The 18,945-nt window shown below is 46.2% G+C and overlaps 1 protein-coding gene across 1 annotated transcript in view; it reads right to left on the bottom strand.

Moving 5' to 3' along the window:
• Positions 1–13,780: 13,780 nt before the first annotated feature.
• Positions 13,781–18,945, bottom strand: part of LOC144817694 (long-chain-fatty-acid--CoA ligase ACSBG2-like) — a 366,066-nt gene continuing 360,901 nt past the window's right edge. Inside the window, exon 14 of the mRNA XM_078674443.1 lies at positions 13,781–14,073. Within this exon, the coding sequence (XP_078530569.1) occupies positions 13,970–14,073 (104 nt within the window). The 3' untranslated portion in view covers positions 13,781–13,969. The remainder of the gene's footprint in view (positions 14,074–18,945) is intronic.

Raw genomic sequence — 18,945 nt, 5'->3', positions numbered from 1 at the left:
ATGCTGTAGGCCTGAAATGTTTTAACATTGATTTACACGTACTGGTCTGGGCCGAGAAATGTTGCGAAACTTTTTGGAAGTCTATGAGAGTTGGGATCTTGGCTGCAGATGTCTGTCTGCAAGAGAAAAGGGGGGATCCAATTATAAATAATATGAATAGAGGTCTGTTCAGAAGACGGCCCAGACATGGAGGAGGGTTCCGGAATGTTTTAAGGGGTATCAGCGGGCCGGAGAAGAGTCTGAGAAGCAAGGTCAACTCCAACGTATGAGGCCCAATACAAAGCAGCATGGAAAAAGCCAGAAGCTACACCACGTGAGGGGCGTCTCACGAGGGGCGTCTCAAATGTTGTTGACTGTTTTGTATTAGGGACAGCACCCCTGGGTGGAGTTAGAGCAGAAGCCTGAGGACCCTTTAGAGAGCGGATGGGTAGGCAGAGAGGGGTCATGACTGGAGAACTATAGGTTTTCACCAAGAGACTAAGAGTGAGTGACTTCCCTTGGGGGTCATTCACTGCTGACACCTTTTGTTAGGTTGAGACTTGGTTAAGTAGGGATACCATCTAGAGCAGGGTAGGGACAGCCTAACCTGTGTGTTTTCCTCCAACTTAAATGAAGGAGAGATCTCAATATGCGTCAATGCTGATAGCTTTATTATTCTTAGAACTTGTGCTGGTAATTTCCGTTGCTCGTCTGAGGGCTTTCAGAGAGCACATGTATGTAGTTGGACCTGTGTATCTCGTGAATCTCATTCTGAGATGCCTGTATTTGCAGCTTATCCTAACCTTACAATAAACTTTTGAAAGCTAGAAGTTGTTTGTGATCTTTTGGAGCGGAGTCCTTTATTGGGTGAACTAACTTGGTAAGAGATGCACTTTCTTCCCTCAATGACAGGCAACAAAGGTTCAGTCGACCAGATCGGGGTTTAGATCAATAGTGATAAGGTATCGATCAAAATCTCGCCCTTCCAGTTGGTAGCAGAGGATGGTTGCCTTCTTGAGGACGGTGACCTAGGCCAGGTTAGCTTACCCCAAGGCCCCTAGAGATCGATGATCGGAAGAACCGCCCGCCGAAGAAGATCCGGATGACGTGAGACAGAAAAAGCAGCAGTATCGGTCGAGAGTGAGTATAAAGGGTCATGCGTGTTAGATTGCGGTGTTTTTGTATTGTATCTATGTTGTAATGTCTGGCGGAGTTGAATGTCTGTAGAGTGACTGTGGAACAGGTTGTGAGCGCGCGCAACCGGTGGAAATCTTAAGTTCAAGGAGAGCTTAAGTGGTTCGGGTGTATCGGACACCCAGAGTAATTGTCAACTAGTGTGAAGGGGGTCATGAGGTACCATTGATCACCCGAAAGACCGAGATAGGGGGAACGTAAGAGTGAGTGCGTGAGTAACGGACGCTGGTCGGAGGTTACTGTGTGTGTAAGCAACCTATCAGAGAGACGATAGACATTTCGTCAGTTGTGTTGACAATTACATATAGACTGTGGACGTACAGTCGAGGGAAGTGACCGCTTGGTCGGAAGTAGTCATTTTTCGGTGTATGAATGGGACGCATGCATGACCGGGAGACGAGTTGAGAAAGGAGGGGTGCTGCTGCGAAGCGGAGAAAAGTGACGTCAGGAAGTGTCGCGCTGTGATTGGCCGACCGGAGAAAGACCGCGCTGTGATAGGCCAGCTAGCAAAGACGTCAGAAAGTGTCGAGCTGGGATTGGCCGACCGGAGAAAGACCGCGCTGCGATAGGCCAAGTTAGCAAAGCCGCGCTAGGATTGGTGGATTGTCATCAGGAAGTAAACAGAGTAGCGAGGCTGGATATTGTGCGTATAATTATGAAGTGTTTTAAATGGCTGAGAGCGGCGTTTAAAAAAGAGAAGCGGGGATCGGATGAAGGGGAAGAAGCCCCGCCGGAGGGTACGCCGGCTCGTTACATGGCAGTGAATGTTGGGCTGCATACGATCCTTTGGATAACAGAGTGGAGTAAGATTACGGAAGGAAATGAGGAACTGACGTTCCCGAAGTACGGGACGTTCAGATTAGAGGTGTTACATCGATTAAAATCAGTCATGACCTCAATGAGACCCTTGCCTAGACCGACCCAGTTTGAAGCCCTTGATGCATGGATTAGGGCAGCGCATGTAAAGAATATGAACAGACGACAAGAAAGGGTGAAACGATCGGTAAGGGCAGTGCAGGATGCCAGATGGGATGCGGATGCTAAAAGATGGAGAGTGCATAACATGGAAGTCAATAAACTGTACCCAGTGTTAGAGGTGCCCGGAAATAAAAGCCCCCTAGAAGAAGATGATGAGAGCGAAACAGAGGACAGCCTGATAAACAGATTATTGACAGACAGGCCACCCCCGTATAATAGAGCAGGGGGAGAGGTCGAGCATAGTGAAAGAGAAAAGGGGGGCAATGCAGGAGAGCATGGACCGCTTCCCAGTTCAGAGTGGGATCCTGAGGCAAAGAAAGAGCTGTCCCAGCCTAGTCAGGTGCAACAGGTAGTCGGGAGGTTTGTGGTACAAAGAGCGCCGGAAACGGAGTGCGCCACATCCTACGCATTACCAGATGCACTACAGGTACCTGTTACCATAGGTCCTATAATATCGATATATGACCCAGAGAGAGCAAGAGGGGAAGAACGGGTACGGAAGGACGGAGAAAGAGCAGAGACGGCAAGGAGGAACGATACGATCAATTTCCCAAGTCAGATGCCGATACCAAGAGAGTGGAGCACCCCGGTGCACACAGCAGGGGATCCAGGAGGGGATCCTGGGGGCCCTAGATGGCCAGTGGATATGAGGGGATCTGGACGAAAATCCTTTCAAGAGCTAAATGAGTACATGAAGAAGTGGGATGAGGCAGTGGAGGCTCACAAGAGCATCATAGCTGCGGAAGCTGAAAGGGAAAGTCAGGACAGCAGAGCTCGGACTCACTGCGGGGCTGGGGAGAGCAGCCCGGAGTGGGACTGGAGAGAGAGAGATAGTAGGGGAGTCACCCATTGGGCCCGGAGTGGAGATAGAACGGACCTGGAAAACGGGGGCCCCGGGAGTGGAGGGGTGGCGCGCCCAACACTCAGTGAAGGGGAGAGGAGAACGCAAGAGTACAGAAACAGCTTTAAGTGTACCCACTGTGTGCCCGGCACCAGAGAACTGAATGGGAGTTGTGAGAGGTCGCACCATAGTCCCTGTGATGACGGACACGAGCGCAGCCCAGGGAATATGGGGAACCAGGAAGGATCGTATCGGATACTGAGCGATACTAGGCAAAGGGAGAGTAGCGACCAGAGGGAAAATAACAGAGAGGCGTACGGTGAAAGGAGAGAAGAAGGAGAGAGTGGGCAGAGCAAGAGTGGGGGTAACAGGCCCGTGTTCCATCACCTTCCAAGATCGGATGGCCGAGCATGGGACCTGGAGAGATGGGAGCAAGGGAGAGCACTCATTAACTCTCCCGAGCCCAAACGTAGAGCTCGGAGTTGGGATGGTAGGGAGACCAGTGAGCCCCCTTCGAAAGACATATTGCGAGCTGAGATAAAAGCCAAGAGACTCGATGTCGCCAGCTTAAGGTCAGACCTGGATGACATGGTAGATGGTACCCTGCCTTTAGAGAGAATGGAAATGTATGAGCAGGATGAAATACTGTATATGGCAAAGGACATCACTCGAAAGGCGAGAGCAATCCATGAGAAGTTAGTCGAACTAGCAGGCAAATATATGGTGGACCTGTCAAGAACCAAAGCATTACAGGGTAACCACAGGCTACATTACACAGATCGAGACCTAGATGAGAGGAGAACGATCGGGCTGAAAACGCACATAAGGGAACTGATCACTGGAATAAGGACATGGAGGGCACTAGATAAGTGGGAAGAGAGGTGGTCCAAGAAAGGGACCGTCAGGAGAAGCACGCTTGGTACGACACCAGGAAGGCTGCAGGGAATAGGAGCATACCCTTTGCGTGAAGTCGCAAATGGGAATTATGTGCATGTCCCTTGGAGTAGGGGAGATTTAGCTGCTTTTACCACCTCCTTCCCCAAATTGCGGGAAAACCCAGTGGAGTGGTACAAGCAAGTTGAGAGATTTGTAAAAATCTCAAAGGTCCTATGGATAGATCTGAACACGCTGTTTGACATTGTAGTACCAGGGGATCTGTGGACAGCATGCAAGGTTAGCGCTGAGTGGCCCACAACGGAGCCGGAGAGAGATGCTAAGACTAATGGGCCGTCCGAGATTGTGATGGCAAAATTCGAGAGAGTGATGACTTGGCTGAAAGAGAAAGTGCCAATGCAAGACATAGATTGGGTCAGAATAGACCGAACTAGACAGGAACCCAAAGAGACAGTCCACGAATATTACGAGAGATTGCTGAAGGCGTTTAAACAGTATAGCGGTCTGGATGTAATGGATCCAAAAGACATAGGGCAATTTGTGTCCAAGTTCGTCCTGGGACTGAGACCGGATATTAGTTTAATGATTCAGCAACACTTGATTTGTTGGCAAAATAAACCCCTAGACGAAATACTGAGATATGCCAGGTACTGCTGTGATGAGATAGACTCCAAGGCTAAGAAACTAAAAGAAAAATTGATGGTGGTACAGATGCAGGCAGCAGGGAAGGGGGGACAGCAGCAACAGCAGCAAGGAACAGGTACAGGAGGAAAGAAGCAGTACAGTCAGAACAAGGGCAATGAGGAGAGTTCCACCTTTAGACCCAGAATAGACATAGCTGCCTTGAAGAAAACGACTAGGTGCCACCAGTGTAACGAGGTGGGACATTGGAAACGCGAGTGTCCCTACAATGTAGAGATAGGAGAACAAGAGATAGAGGAGGAAGAGGTCCAGAGCGCGCCTACAAGAGGGGTGACGCCATACCAGGGAAAGGTGCTCAAAGGGGGGGGGGCTCCTCCCCGAGCCCAGTTCCCGCAACCTCCCCGAGTAGGGACTATGGGTAAGACTTATAGACAGATGCCCCTGTTTGTAGGAGGAGAAGAGTGCTATTATGTGGACCCATTAACCGGACAGAGAGTGGAAAGGGAAGACTGCACCCTCGGGGCAGCCTTGGAGGTGGACCAGAGGGGACCCTATGTCGAAGCAGAAGTAGCAGGGTGCCCCACGACATTTCTGGTGGACACAGGAGCCACTAGATCCACGATCAGATCAGCTGCAGTTCCAGACCTGCCCATGTCTGGAGAGACCATACAAGTGGTGGGGGTTGCAAACAGGAGAATAACCAGCCAATTGACAGAACCGGTACAGGTGAAAATAGGGAAGTACAGCGATGAGCACCAGTTTGTGGTTTGCGATTCAAGTCCTGTGTGTCTGCTAGGCAGAGACCTGTTGTGTAAATTGAATTGTACAATATACTGTACACCTCAGGGAGTGGAGGTATTGACCAATGATGATGACGCAGACTTCAAAGTTGCAAACTCAAGAATATGCGTGGAGCTGTACCCTACGTTGACAGTAGATGAGCTCCCCTGGGACTTGAGAGAGACAGTGGCACCAGAAGTATGGGATTTCACTGGGGAAGAGATTGGATTGGTCAAAGGGGTGGACCCAGTGAAAATTGTAGTGAAACCGCATGCTGAGTTCCCAAGAACACCCCAATATAAATTGACTCCAGAAACGATTGCAGGCATAAAACCCGTGATCGAGTCCATGATTAAACAGGGAATACTGAAAGAAATCGTGGGTAGTCCATGCAACTCCCCGATTATGGGTCTGCAGAAACCAAATGGGAAATTCCGGATAGTGCAGGACCTCCGAAAGATTAATAACATAGTCGTTTCGTGTTGTCCAGTGGTACCGAATCCATCAGTGATACTGTTTCAGATTCCATTCCAAGCTGAGTGGTTCACTGTGATTGATCTTTGTCAGGCTTTCTTCTCGATCCCTCTGGACGAAGAAAGCCATTTTCTTTTCGCATTTAAGCTGGAAGGTCGCGTCCTAACATGGTGTCGTATTCCTCAGGGGTATACAGAAAGCCCATCGATCTTCAACCAGCTTTTGAAGAAAAATCTTGAAAGTCTAGTGCTGCCCCAGAAGTCAGTTCTGGTCCAGTACATAGACGACCTCCTCGTGGCGTCAGAAACAGAAGAAGCTTGCAGGGAGGACTCCATTGCTTTGTTAAATCACCTAGCTGCCAATGGGCACAAGGTGTCCCCGGGAAAGTTGCAGTACTGCCTGACAGAAGTGCAGTACTTGGGACACCGAATAGAGAAAGGCAAACGAAAGGTGTCACCAGACAGGATAGAGGCGATCATGAAAATGAATGCGCCTAGGACACAGAGAGAGGTCAGGATGTTCCTAGGGATGGTGGGTTATTGCCGACAGTGGATCGCGAACTTTTCACTGAAAGCAAAGCCCTTGCAAAAACTGACGCATAAGGAGGTGAGCGATCCGGTACCATGGGACAAAGACTGTTTGATGGCATTCCTACAGCTGCGAGAGGACCTGTGTCGTGCTCCGGCATTGGGAATGCCTGATTACAATAAACCATTTTTGCTTTACTGTTGTGAGAGAGAAGGTTGCGCGTTGTCTGTGTTAGTCCAAATCCATGGGAATGCCCGTAGACCAGTTGCTTATTTCTCGGCTACTTTAGACCCAGTAGCCGCTGCGTTGCCCGGATGTCTCAAATCCGTTGCTGCAACGGGTGTCAGCATTGAGAGATGTGAAAATATCGTCATGGGGCACCCGTTAGAGGTGTGCGTGCCCCATTCTGTTGAACTGTTGATGACCAGGACCAAAACACAGCATCTGACCAACAGCAGGCTCACGCGCTATGAGCAAGTTATTCTTGCTGCAGAGAATGTGACCCTCAGGAGATGCTCTGTTTTGAACCCTGCCACCTTGATGCCACTCCCAAATGATATCGAGGATGATGATGAAGGTACAGACCATGACTGCCTCGATGTGACTGAACTATGCACCAAACCCAGACCCGACATCGTAGATGAGCCACTGACCGACCCAGACGAAATTTTCTTTGTCGATGGCTCATGTGTAAGAGACGAAGTTGGGCAGTTGAGAGCAGCTTACGCTGTTTGTACAATTACTGGAGTTGTAGAAGCTGGGTGCCTGGAAGGAGTACACTCCGCTCAGGTAGCCGAGATTATTGCCTTGACACGTGCTTGCTTGGCAAGCAATCAAATTCGAGTCACCATATACACCGACAGCCAATATGGTTATGGGGTGGTTCATGATTACGGGCAGTTATGGTCTCAAAGAGGGTTCATGACCTCTTCAGGCTCTCCCATTCGCAATGGAGAGTTTGTGCGCCTGTTGTTAGAGGCGTTGCAATGTCCAGCAGGTATCGCAGTTGTAAAGTGCACCGCACATACCAGAAATGTGGACTTCGTCTCGCAAGGCAATAGATATGCCGACGAAGTCGCGCGGTATTGCGCGGAACAAGGGTACTCTTTCACAGAGGTGGAAGTGGGTGGAATAAATGTAAGGACTGAATTAGCCATGATATTGGAAACTGTTGATACTTGGGACGAACTGACAACCATGCAAGAAAATGCTCCTGATTTTGAAAAAGAAACATGGGAAAAGGCAGGATGTGTAGTGGGTGAGTCCCATTTTTGGGTCTCAGCAGATGGCAGAGCAGTGTTGCCCAATGAGATGGTGAGCCCAATGGCCAGACACATACATGGTCCCGTACACCTAGGGAGAGACGCTATGCTGAGAGTGTTTAGACAGACCTGGTACAATCCTAAGTTTAGAATAGCAGCAGAAGCAGTGTGCCAGCGTTGTGTGACCTGTCAGCAGCTGAACGTAGGGAAAAGAACACCAGTTGCACTGAGCCACATAGGAAGGTCTGGAGGTCCATTCAATCGAATGCAGATAGATTTCATTGAAATGCCGAGGTGCAACCGCCTCCGCTATGTCCTGGTGGTTGTTTGTGTATTCTCCAGATGGGTTGAGGCATACCCTACACGTAGGTGCGACACCCTCACAGTGGCCAAGTTACTGCTTAGGGAACTCATTCCGCGCTTCGGGGTGCCGGCCTCTTTGGAATCAGATAGGGGAACGCATTTCAACAGCGAGCTTGTGAAGATGATTTGTGCGGCTCTGAACATAGATCAGAAATTGCATTGCAGTTACCGACCAGAAGCCTCAGGAATTGTGGAGCAGATCAATGGCACGATCAAAGCCAGAATTGCAAAAGTGTGTTCCTCAACGACCCTGAGTTGGCCTGACGCCCTGCCATTGGTCCTCATGAGCCTTCGTAGTACCCCAGACAGAAGAACGGGGTTGTCACCACATGAGGTGTTAATGGGAAGAGCAATGAGGCTGCCATCTGTCCCAACTACTGCACTGTTAAATATCACAGATGATATGATCCTGGACTATTGTAAGGGGCTGTCTGACGCCATTCATTCTGTGTCCCTTCAGGTGCAGGCTGCCGAGGTTCCATCGTGCCAGGGCCCGTGCCATGACCTGTATCCTGGGGACTGGGTCCTGGTGAAAAAACATGTGAGAAGAAGCTGCCTGGATGTTCGTTGGCGTGGGCCCTTCCAGATCATCCTGATCGCGAACACGGCTGTGAAGGTGGGAGGCCTGCCCAATTGGATCCACGCGTCACATACGCGAAGGGTTCCAGCACCTCTGGAAGAAACAGCTCCTCTCTCGGATAGACGTCCAGCAGAGGACCGAGAAGCCATAGAGGGGGCTAGCCAAGCTGTAGAGGTGCCAGCGGAAGCAGGGAACGAGTCTGACCAAGCTGAGGACGGTCAGTACAACAGCGAAACAGACGACGCTACAGAAGGAGAAAGTAGCTGGGAGTACGAGTCAGACACTGACAAGTCTGACAGAGAGCGAGAACAGACAAGAAGGAGAAGGAGTAGAAGGGCACGTGGAGAAGCTAATTGGCCGCAAAGAAGGAGCTCTAGCCTGAGGTCAACTCCAGAGATAACCCTTCCTCCGATATCAGAAGACTCAGACCCGGAAGAAGGTGCTCAGGGCGCTGAAGCACCGGACCGAAGAAGGTCAAGAAGAGTGCGTGTGCCTAGCAGAAGATACTCCACCCCTGAGTGGACATATCTGGCGACAAATGTCTTTGAAACAGGAGACAGGGAGGATCCGAGCGGTGGTGGTGTCCAGTTCTGAGCCCATCGTCACCGTGGAAATACGACTGTTGGTACCCGGAGTCGAACAAGAAGGGTCACTAACATTCATGCTCCCCAGACCTCCCCGCCTCAGCAAGTTAAAACACATGTTTCTCTCAGAATTGCAATTCCCCGACTTTGGTACAACGATAACAGCCCATGAAGAGCACAATCTTCGTTTGGAAATACTGAACTTTGCTATCGAAGCTGCAGGCACAAACCTGATAGTAGATGCTTAAAGGACTTTGTAAATAAAGCGAGCAGAAAAAAGAAGATTACCTAGCGCCCAGGAAGCAGAGAATATTAGGGACCTTCCCTTGAGTTGATGGAGAAGGGCTAGGGTTGTCTTTATTGAACTGTTAAAGGACCTTTGCGAAGAAGGTTGTCAGCTTCCAGTTGTGTGGATTCTAAAGACAAAAAGAGTAAAAAGAGACTGTAAAGGAACGAGAAGAAAAGAACTTTGTGCCAAGATAAGAGAGAGCCATATTGTCTGACGAAATGGAAGCCGGCACCCAGAACCGCAGAGCTAAATGTATAATAGGTACACTAATAGTAGGAGTGATAATATTAATAGCTTTAGTGGTAACAATTTCTTATGTAAAGGGACATGAGGAAGAGGCGAAGGTAACTGATGTGAAATCTGTAGAAACGCTTACACCCACTGTTGCTGGTGAGAAAAGGGAAAACACTCAAGAGAAAGCGTTATTAGCTGCAGAAGCCCGCAGGTTACACGTAGATGAGTCCCAAGGAGACTTTAGGTCAAATGCTTATGCTAAACTCTTATATGAATACGTGGATGCCATGGAGGTTAAGGACTGTTACGTCTGCATGCAGTTGCCGGCGTCTGTAGATGAAGGCATTAGATATCATCACCTCCCGCTGACATATGGCATTACATGTAGCTTATTGCTTAGTATATTTTATGGGAGAGATAGTTTTGAATACTATTTCTCCAATTATGATTCAGTGTTGCCAGAAGTCCCAAATTATAAGCAGATGAACAAATGGGACTACTGGAAAAGTGAAGACAGATTGGCCAAGTTCTTCATTCCTTGGATTACCTTAGATACTTCACATGCCCGTAGAAATAACCTGACATGCAAAGTGTCAGAAGTCGAGAAGAAGTTCATAGGGCAGGTGGATGATCGTTACAGGAGACAAAAGATTTTGAAAAAATCAGGACAATGGAAAACAGATTGGACCGAGGAAGAGAAGGCACACAAGAGAAAGGGTAGTAGTGGTCCAATAGCTTTAGATAAGACGCAGAGAGGAAAGCTATGTCTTCACCGAGCCAAAACGTATTACGAAAATGTATACGTGGGAGAAGTCAGCTGTGAACATGCTTTCAATATAGAGTACTATACTAAAGATTTCCTGAAGGGAATGCAAGTGATTCCAAATGTGTATTTTGTATGTGGAAGAAATGCCTACGTGAGACTACCTGACAACTGGTATGGATCATGTTACCTAGCAATTGTCTTCCCCAAAATATATCATGCACAAGACTTAGAGATCATCGAGGGCAAGACATCATCGAGGGGAAGGAGAGATATAGGAGATGCAGAAATGGTTGGAGATGTCTTTGGAGCTGTGTTCCCTCTTTTGGGACTAATCCTTAATGATGTTAAAATTAGACGACTGGCAACAGTCGTCGACAGGTTGTCTGCCAGCACTGCTCAGTCCTTAATGCTGGTAGAAGGAGAGATGCAATCGATAAGGGCTATGGTTCTTCAGAACCGTCTTGCGTTAGACGTCCTACTAGCAAAAGAGGGCGGAGTCTGTAAGGCTTTGAAGGTCCAGGAATGTTGTACTTACATTCCAGACAATTCAAAACCCCTTGAGAAAGTTATTAGGAACATAACTGATATTCACAAGGAGGTCGAAGACTTGAGTAGAGAAAATGTCTGGGAAAAGGTGGGCCACGGAATGAGTGAAGTTGGAGGGTGGATCTCCACCCTAGGCAAAAGCTTTGTGTGGTATATACTAAAACCTATCATCATAATATTGATCTGTGGGATCATATTGTGGGGATTGGTGAGGGTATTCAAATGGTACAGAGCAAAAAGGTCAGAAAGGGCCCAAAGAGAGCAGCTGCAGAGATTGGCTGCCATACAAGATAATCAGTACAGGAGTCTGAGGGCTCTGGAAACGCAGAGACAAGTTATGCTAGCAATAACTGCAGTTTAAATGTTAGTGATGACCCCGAGAGGTCATCAAAGGGGGGAACTGAGAGAGCGCAAACTGACCTAAATGTATGAGTGCATCACACTTACCCGTAGTAAGCACAAATCATGAGGAGAAATGCCATGAGTGCTAGTAGTACCTGCAATTATATTCTGAATGTATAGCTAATGTAGAGATTTAAGTAGAAGTGGAACTAATACAGAAATGTGTGACACTATATGATTTTATTAGATGTGATTATTCCTGAATCCATGTCGTGTAGCTGCTAAAATGTAAGATGGCATGTGGTTAAACGCAGAATGTGGTAGGCCTCAGGGCCAGAGCTAGAAGGGAAGGGGAAGGTGTTTCTTTTCACGACATAGATTGCACTAATGTTTTGGTCATTGCATTAATGGGCCATGATTTATAGATGTGTTTATTGAATAATAGAATAAGAGTATTAACATGCTTTAATTAATGAAGAAGTTGAATGCTATAATTATTATGAGAAATGCTGTAGGCCTGAAATGTTTTAACATTGATTTACACGTACTGGTCTGGGCCGAGAAATGTTGCGAAACTTTTTGGAAGTCTATGAGAGTTGGGATCTTGGCTGCAGATGTCTGTCTGCAAGAGAAAAGGGGGGATCCAATTATAAATAATATGAATAGAGGTCTGTTCAGAAGACGGCCCAGACATGGAGGAGGGTTCCGGAATGTTTTAAGGGGTATCAGCGGGCCGGAGAAGAGTCTGAGAAGCAAGGTCAACTCCAACGTATGAGGCCCAATACAAAGCAGCATGGAAAAAGCCAGAAGCTACACCACGTGAGGGGCGTCTCACGAGGGGCGTCTCAAATGTTGTTGACTGTTTTGTATTAGGGACAGCACCCCTGGGTGGAGTTAGAGCAGATGCCTGAGGACCCTTTAGAGAGCGGATGGGTAGGCAGAGAGGGGTCATGACTGGAGAACTATAGGTTTTCACCAAGAGACTAAGAGTGAGTGACTTCCCTTGGGGGTCATTCACTGCTGACACCTTTTGTTAGGTTGAGACTTGGTTAAGTAGGGATACCATCTAGAGCAGGGTAGGGACAGCCTAACCTGTGTGTTTTCCTCCAACTTAAATGAAGGAGAGATCTCAATATGCGTCAATGCTGATAGCTTTATTATTCTTAGAACTTGTGCTGGTAATTTCCGTTGCTCGTCTGAGGGCTTTCAGAGAGCACATGTATGTAGTTGGACCTGTGTATCTCGTGAATCTCATTCTGAGATGCCTGTATTTGCAGCTTATCCTAACCTTACAATAAACTTTTGAAAGCTAGAAGTTGTTTGTGATCTTTTGGAGCGGAGTCCTTTATTGGGTGAACTAACTTGGTAAGAGATGCACTTTCTTCCCTCAATGACAGGCAACAAAGGTTCAGTCGACCAGATCGGGGTTTAGATCAATAGTGATAAGGTATCGATCAAAATCTCGCCCTTCCAGATGCTTTACTGTTGCTGGACACTGGAGAGCTGCCAGGAGTTTTCATGGCCGTGGCCACTTTGATGTACCTTTTTCAGCAGTAACAACTTCTCTTTTGCCTCATGCTGCCCGTATCTGTTCTGACGTTTGTCCGGGATCCTCCACCTTGTGCTTCAACTCTTAGAACACAACATATAATACATCCGTCAAATCACAACATACGCTTGAGGACGTGAAGAGCCCAAGATAAGGGGGACTGAACACATTTTGCACAGAGGGGTTTGTTGGGGTTTTTAGGCTGTGCTATTGATTCAGCACTCTCAATAGGTTGTCTCCTCCTACACTGGCGCACTAACTGGAGCCACTGTCTGTTGTGGATGGGGGTTAGCCTTCAGGACACTGCCATCAGCACAGGCTGACAGTGAGACATAATCTGGCTTTGTTCCTAATAAAACTAGTGCTCCACAAAGGTCTAGTCCCTCCAACACTCAATTCAATGTTCATAGGCAACCATTTGCCCTCATCCTCAAACCTGCTGAACTGCATACCAGGATTACACTTACCAGGGTTACACATCTGACTCTTTGCTTTACTTTAAAAGTTCATTCAAAGATGCTGAAATTACTGGCAAGTAGCCTGGAGAGCACCATACCACCTGAATCTCAACCCACTTAAATAAGAGATTCCAAAAAAATATATATTTTACCCTATCCAATTTATTCCTACAAGGCTATTATCCTGTGGAAAATATAGATCCCTGATAGGGAAAGCAGACCAAGCATTTGATACAGTATCAGGCCGAGGTAGAAATAGAAGCTAACCATGTATAAATACTTTCACTACAAATAAATAGTGGATGAAGGACAAGAAGGAAGATGTAGGCCCAGCCTGGCTGACAAGCTAACTAGAGGGACTCATGCACACATTCCATGTCAGGATGCAGAGACATATACTCAGAATGCAAGCACAAATATACTGATTTCAATGTTTATGTAGCAGCCACATAGTTGGGTAAAAAGATTAATAGAATTATTGACTTTTGAGGGCAATCCACTAAAACAAGAGACATTTTTATCAACTCCTGTATCACCAAAGAAGTCCAGTGTCTGCCCCTTCGCTTGCTGTTCGATTGAACCACTGTTATGTCCTTCAACAGATGCTATTTTACAATTCTGAGCCCCCAGGGATCAACAAGTCCTCACAGGTTATGTTTGAAGTCTTCTCTTCTTTGGGGTGCAGGTCATTGTTTCGTTGTTGGAAGGGAACTTCCAACCTTGTAGAACTCACCAATGATGCTCTTATACTTTTTTAATATAAATGGGCGTACCATTTTCATTGTAGGGCCTAAAATAAGAGAAAGAGAAGAGCAGAGTCAACAAAGGAGGGAAAGAAAGGCAAAGCAATACAAAAGCAAGGAATAAAGGGCCAAGATGTACTAACCCCCATTCCCAAGTCAAGGGTGTTCAGTTTGCATATTAACTGCATTGCAAATGGGAATGGAATTTTTGATGCAACATATGCAGGGGGAAACAAAGCAAGCTTTCCGGTGAATATTAATTAGGCAAGGAACATTTGGCGAACCCCTATCATTTTCTACCAATGCAGGGTGGTCTACTTGCCATCCGCACTGGTTGAGGCAGTAATTACCGTTCTGTACAGCTCAGATCCAAATATTCCACTTTCACAGGGAATGAGCAAGTTAGAGCTACCTCAGCAGCAGCTATTGAGTTATGTTTCTGTGGATCATCGTGTTTACCTTTCATTCACTCTCTCTCTATACAACCTTACCTTCTGTCTCTTCTCTCCATCCCTCCTCTTCCACTCTCTACTTTCCTTTCTATTATTCTTGCAACCTTTGTATTCCTTTAACAAACTCTCATTCCTGCAACTTCACTCCCTGCCTCCTTTCCACTCACCCCTTCTTTCCTCTCCTTCCTCATTACAATTGCTCTTTCTTTCCACCTATTTCTTATGTCCATCTTCTTTCTTTTCACACCTTTTTTCTCCCCCTCTTCTGCTCACTCGTCTCCATTTTTACCCTTTCCCTTACCTCTTTCTCTCCATGCTCTCTCCCATGTGTTTCTTCTCTCCCACTGCTCTTAAGGGCACATGCAGATAACAATTGGATTTCAATACTTAAGTGAGGATCACTGAAGCTGGATCCCAAGAGGTGCATGTTGGTAATGGGAAGGTTGGAAATGGTCAGAGTGGGTGGCCCTAAGATACACAGCTCAAATGGTACTCCAAAAAGGCAAAAGCAAACCAAAGACCTTGTATGGTTAAATAATAAATAATATCTAGTAACTGCCCTAACCCACACGTGTGTATGAAGCACAGTAACATATCTCATTTGGATTAGCCTCTACAACTTATTCTGAGGCAATGATGTCTGTATCAACTGATTTAGATCTTGGCGGACGGGTTACTCCATAACAATGGTGACGGATACCCCATCCACCGAAATTTAAATCCCATAGGATATAATGGGATTTATATTTTGTTGTCCCAAAGTCTTTCTTGAATTCTGGTGTAGGTCATTAACCATGTGATGTCAGTTCTAGTGATGGCATGATTGGGTTAATACGATACATCAAACATTTGTCTGAAGCACTCCCTTCTTTTATCTTTTGTCTGATTCTGTAACATTTCATCTGGTTTAGCGTGCATGCACTCGAGTGTGCTCCGCTCCTTATACACACTGATAATATCCATATGTGAACGATGACCAGCGCTGTGCTGGTCATATACGAGTTGCACAGCCGTATAAACATAGTGTTCCAAATTATTCACTTTAGCCATAGTAGTTCCATTTTTAAATCCATTTTATTTCCAAGCTTAATCCAAACTTCATTGTCACGCCAGGGATACGAAATTCATTTCAGTTTCTGCGTGTAAATATTACATGATTGCCTATCCAGGCTTAAACATGAACATGTGCTGAATCTCGAGTCCTCTGAATTGTACAAACATCGCACCCAATGCATTTAGCTTTGCGCTTCGTCAGGGGTATCTGCGGTAAAAAATGTTCACATGTTTCCATCGTTTTTAAAAAAAATTACATTTTCAACATTTCAACATTGCCATTTACTTCCCCAACCCATTCTGTGTGTATAATACACCCTTTCACATACTGTCTCATCCCCCCCATGTACTGTGCTCGTTTTGTGACCCCTTGTTACCAGCATACAACCCCCTATAGATCCTGTGTCCTCAAAAGTAATTCATTCCGTGCCTCAAACGTAAACTGAAAAAAACGTAAACTGAAAAAAAGTGCTCTTTAAATCCCCGCTAACTTTAACTTTCTCCCTCTTATACTCTCCCACCATTCTCTTGAACGGTTCAAGAGAATGGTGGGAGAGTATAAGAGGGAGAAAGTTAAAGTTAGCGGGGATTTAAAGAGCACTTTTTTTCAGTTTACGTTTTTTTCAGTTTACGTTTGAGGCACGGAATGAATTACTTTTGAGGACACAGGATCTATAGGGGGTTGTATGCTGGTAACAAGGGGTCACAAAACGAGCACAGTACATGGGGGGGATGAGACAGTCTCATGGGGGGATGAGACAGTATGTGAAAGGGTGTAAAATGGATTTAAAAATGGAACTACTATGGCTAAAGTGAATAATTTGGAACACTATGTTTATACGGCTGTGCAACTCGTATATGACCAGCACAGCGCTGGTCATCGTTCACATATGGATGATTGGGTTAATAGTCATCTAATCTCACTTCATGTGATGCTATTAATAGGCGAATTGGCTTGTCTTAAACCTGCAACAATCGTTTATTTACTTGATTAATAAAAATCATTGGAACACATGTGAAGCGAGAATCACCGCATAACAAATACAAATATTAAAATATATTTTCCCAAACAATACAAGTAAAAATAACATAAAAGAAACATGAGCAGAGCCTTTATGCCTCTATAAGTGTGGTTGTGCCAGTACATAACCCGGAGCTAGTAAAGTATAACAGTGTCTTGCTTCTTTGTTATACTATCAATATAAGCTGCATACGATTCAATAACGATTTGTCCTGCGATCTGACTAGAGTGCTTTCAATTTGATTAGACAGTGGCCTATATCATAAAGTGACATTAAGCAGCAAATAACCCTACAGTACAGAGGAAATCACAGTAAAAAAGTGCTGTAGTGCCTAGTGTCCGCCTAGCGCAAATCATTCAATCATTCATTAACTAGACTAAGCCTATGAAGCAAGCTTCCCCACACTCCTCAAACTCCTCACGTCTCATTCCTGGAGCACGACAAGCCTCAAGCCATCACAAGTCAGCGGATAGTCCAGTTGCAGTCCCTCCTACCCAAAGGATTCCTTGTGTCAATGTCCCAGTTTTGAACCTGCGTAGTATGGTTCTAACCTTAAAAGTGTCTCTGCTTGGGAGGCTAAAGCCCCAGTAGATATACCCACTATTGCCTTTGAAGATATGATAAGTTCAAAAGGCCACCTTTGACATGCACAGGCCTGTTCCCAATTTTTTTCTGTCTGATCACATTCTTTAGTAGTGCCAAGGCCCTCCCCCCATTGAATGCATGTGCCAATTTCACCCCCACGTAAATGTCCCAGAAAGGACTGTCAGAGTCAGAGGTCAGCAGTTTCTCTTGAGTAGCAAATTTATGGGCTTCTATTATGAATGCACAGATGTAGCTGTCCCCCTAGCACCCAGTTGTGAATTAGGAGTGTTGGTAAGTGGATTATTACTAGTAATAAATATACATTTACCACTTGCAATAAGGCCACTAACATGGTTTAGGGTTCAGTATAGGTCTCAATAAAGTATTCCGTAGCTCAACCCTTGGTAGCTGTTGGCAGCCAGCATGACTTAGGAGACAGGTATGTAAAGCATTTAATAACAGCAAATCAGTCAATAGTTAAGACACAACTCACAATTAAAATCCCACACCAATTTATAACAATAAAAAAATGTGTATATTTAAAATGACACTAAATGAACAAACAACCAATGTAGGAAACCAGAGATATATATGTTTAAAGATTTAGCACTATATAGCATTTAGAAACCTATATTGCCACTTTGGGACATCTGGCTGTGCTTGACCGTGAAAAAGTCAAAGTTTCAGGTCAACCCCAATGGAGCCCTGCTCAGACACCACTCGTGGTATGCGTTGGTCAGAATTGTTCCCTCAAAGTGAGATTCCTGGAGCTTTTCAGTGGGATGAACCAGCAGATCAGGCCGGCTCGCTGTTGAAGGTGTCCGGCTTGGTTGTCGCGGTTGAGTCGGTCCCCTTTGGAACTTCTCCAATCTTCTGGAACCTCTTCCTGAAGTTCCTCTTGAGGGTCCAGAGTTTCAAAATTACAACCCACGGGTACGGAAGCTCCAAGATGGTCCTTGAAAGTTTGGGACAAGAATTCCCATAATGCACCAAGACAAAACCCTTACAAATCCACTGGACACACTTCAGGCAGGGGATTCTTGGTGGTGATGGTCCAGGTGAGCTCTGTTAACCAGTAGCCTGCAGGGAGTCAACTCTTTATTCCTCTTGAAGCAAGGTATAACCGAAGGGCTGTAGTTCCAGATAATGCAGCAGGCACAGTCAGTCAGAATGCATGGCCTGATGGTGCAAATCACGTTTCCAGCTTGGCAAGCCTTTTTCTCTTAGTTTCAAGCAGCAGATCAGAGAAACTCTGCCCCTCTCACATATTTATTCAGTGTTATCTGGGGTCAAGCAGGAAAGCACTCCTGTCCAATGAGGTGAAGGGCAGCACCCCAAAGCATGACCACTTCCTCTGAAGAGTGGCAAAATGCTTTCCCAGAAAGCACTATTCCTCCAAAATTCAGTATGGCTGAAATCTCAGCAGAGGAGCAAGAACTAGTTAAGTCACCCTCCAGTATGGGTCATTTCCATAGCTCTCCTCCCCCTACCGTCTGCAGATTCCTGCCTCAATTTAAGCCTGTCACCTGGCTGGGTCAGAAGGGTAGATGAGCCCGGTATTCCCTGCCTGTCCTATTCCCCCTTTGAAGCTCTATGCTTAACAGCCCCTCCCCCTGCTCTGGCATTCCTGTGTAACAGAGCTCTCTCCACAAGATAGCCTTTCCCTAAGTGAGCCACTTATCATTTCATCAAAGCAGCCTGGCTAATCCTGTTGATTCTGACCAGTCAGGGAAGAGGACAGGAAGGCAGAATGTTGGCCTACAGGTAAGAAAGTCTTATAACGTCTTTTCTGTATACTTTAGGATAC

This window comes from Lissotriton helveticus, chromosome 2_1 (assembly GCF_964261635.1).
Source record: "Lissotriton helveticus chromosome 2_1, aLisHel1.1, whole genome shotgun sequence".
Lineage (NCBI taxonomy): Eukaryota > Metazoa > Chordata > Amphibia > Caudata > Salamandridae > Lissotriton > Lissotriton helveticus.
Note: the sequence above shows the minus strand (reverse complement) of the source record. Positions and strands in the feature narration are given on the sequence as shown.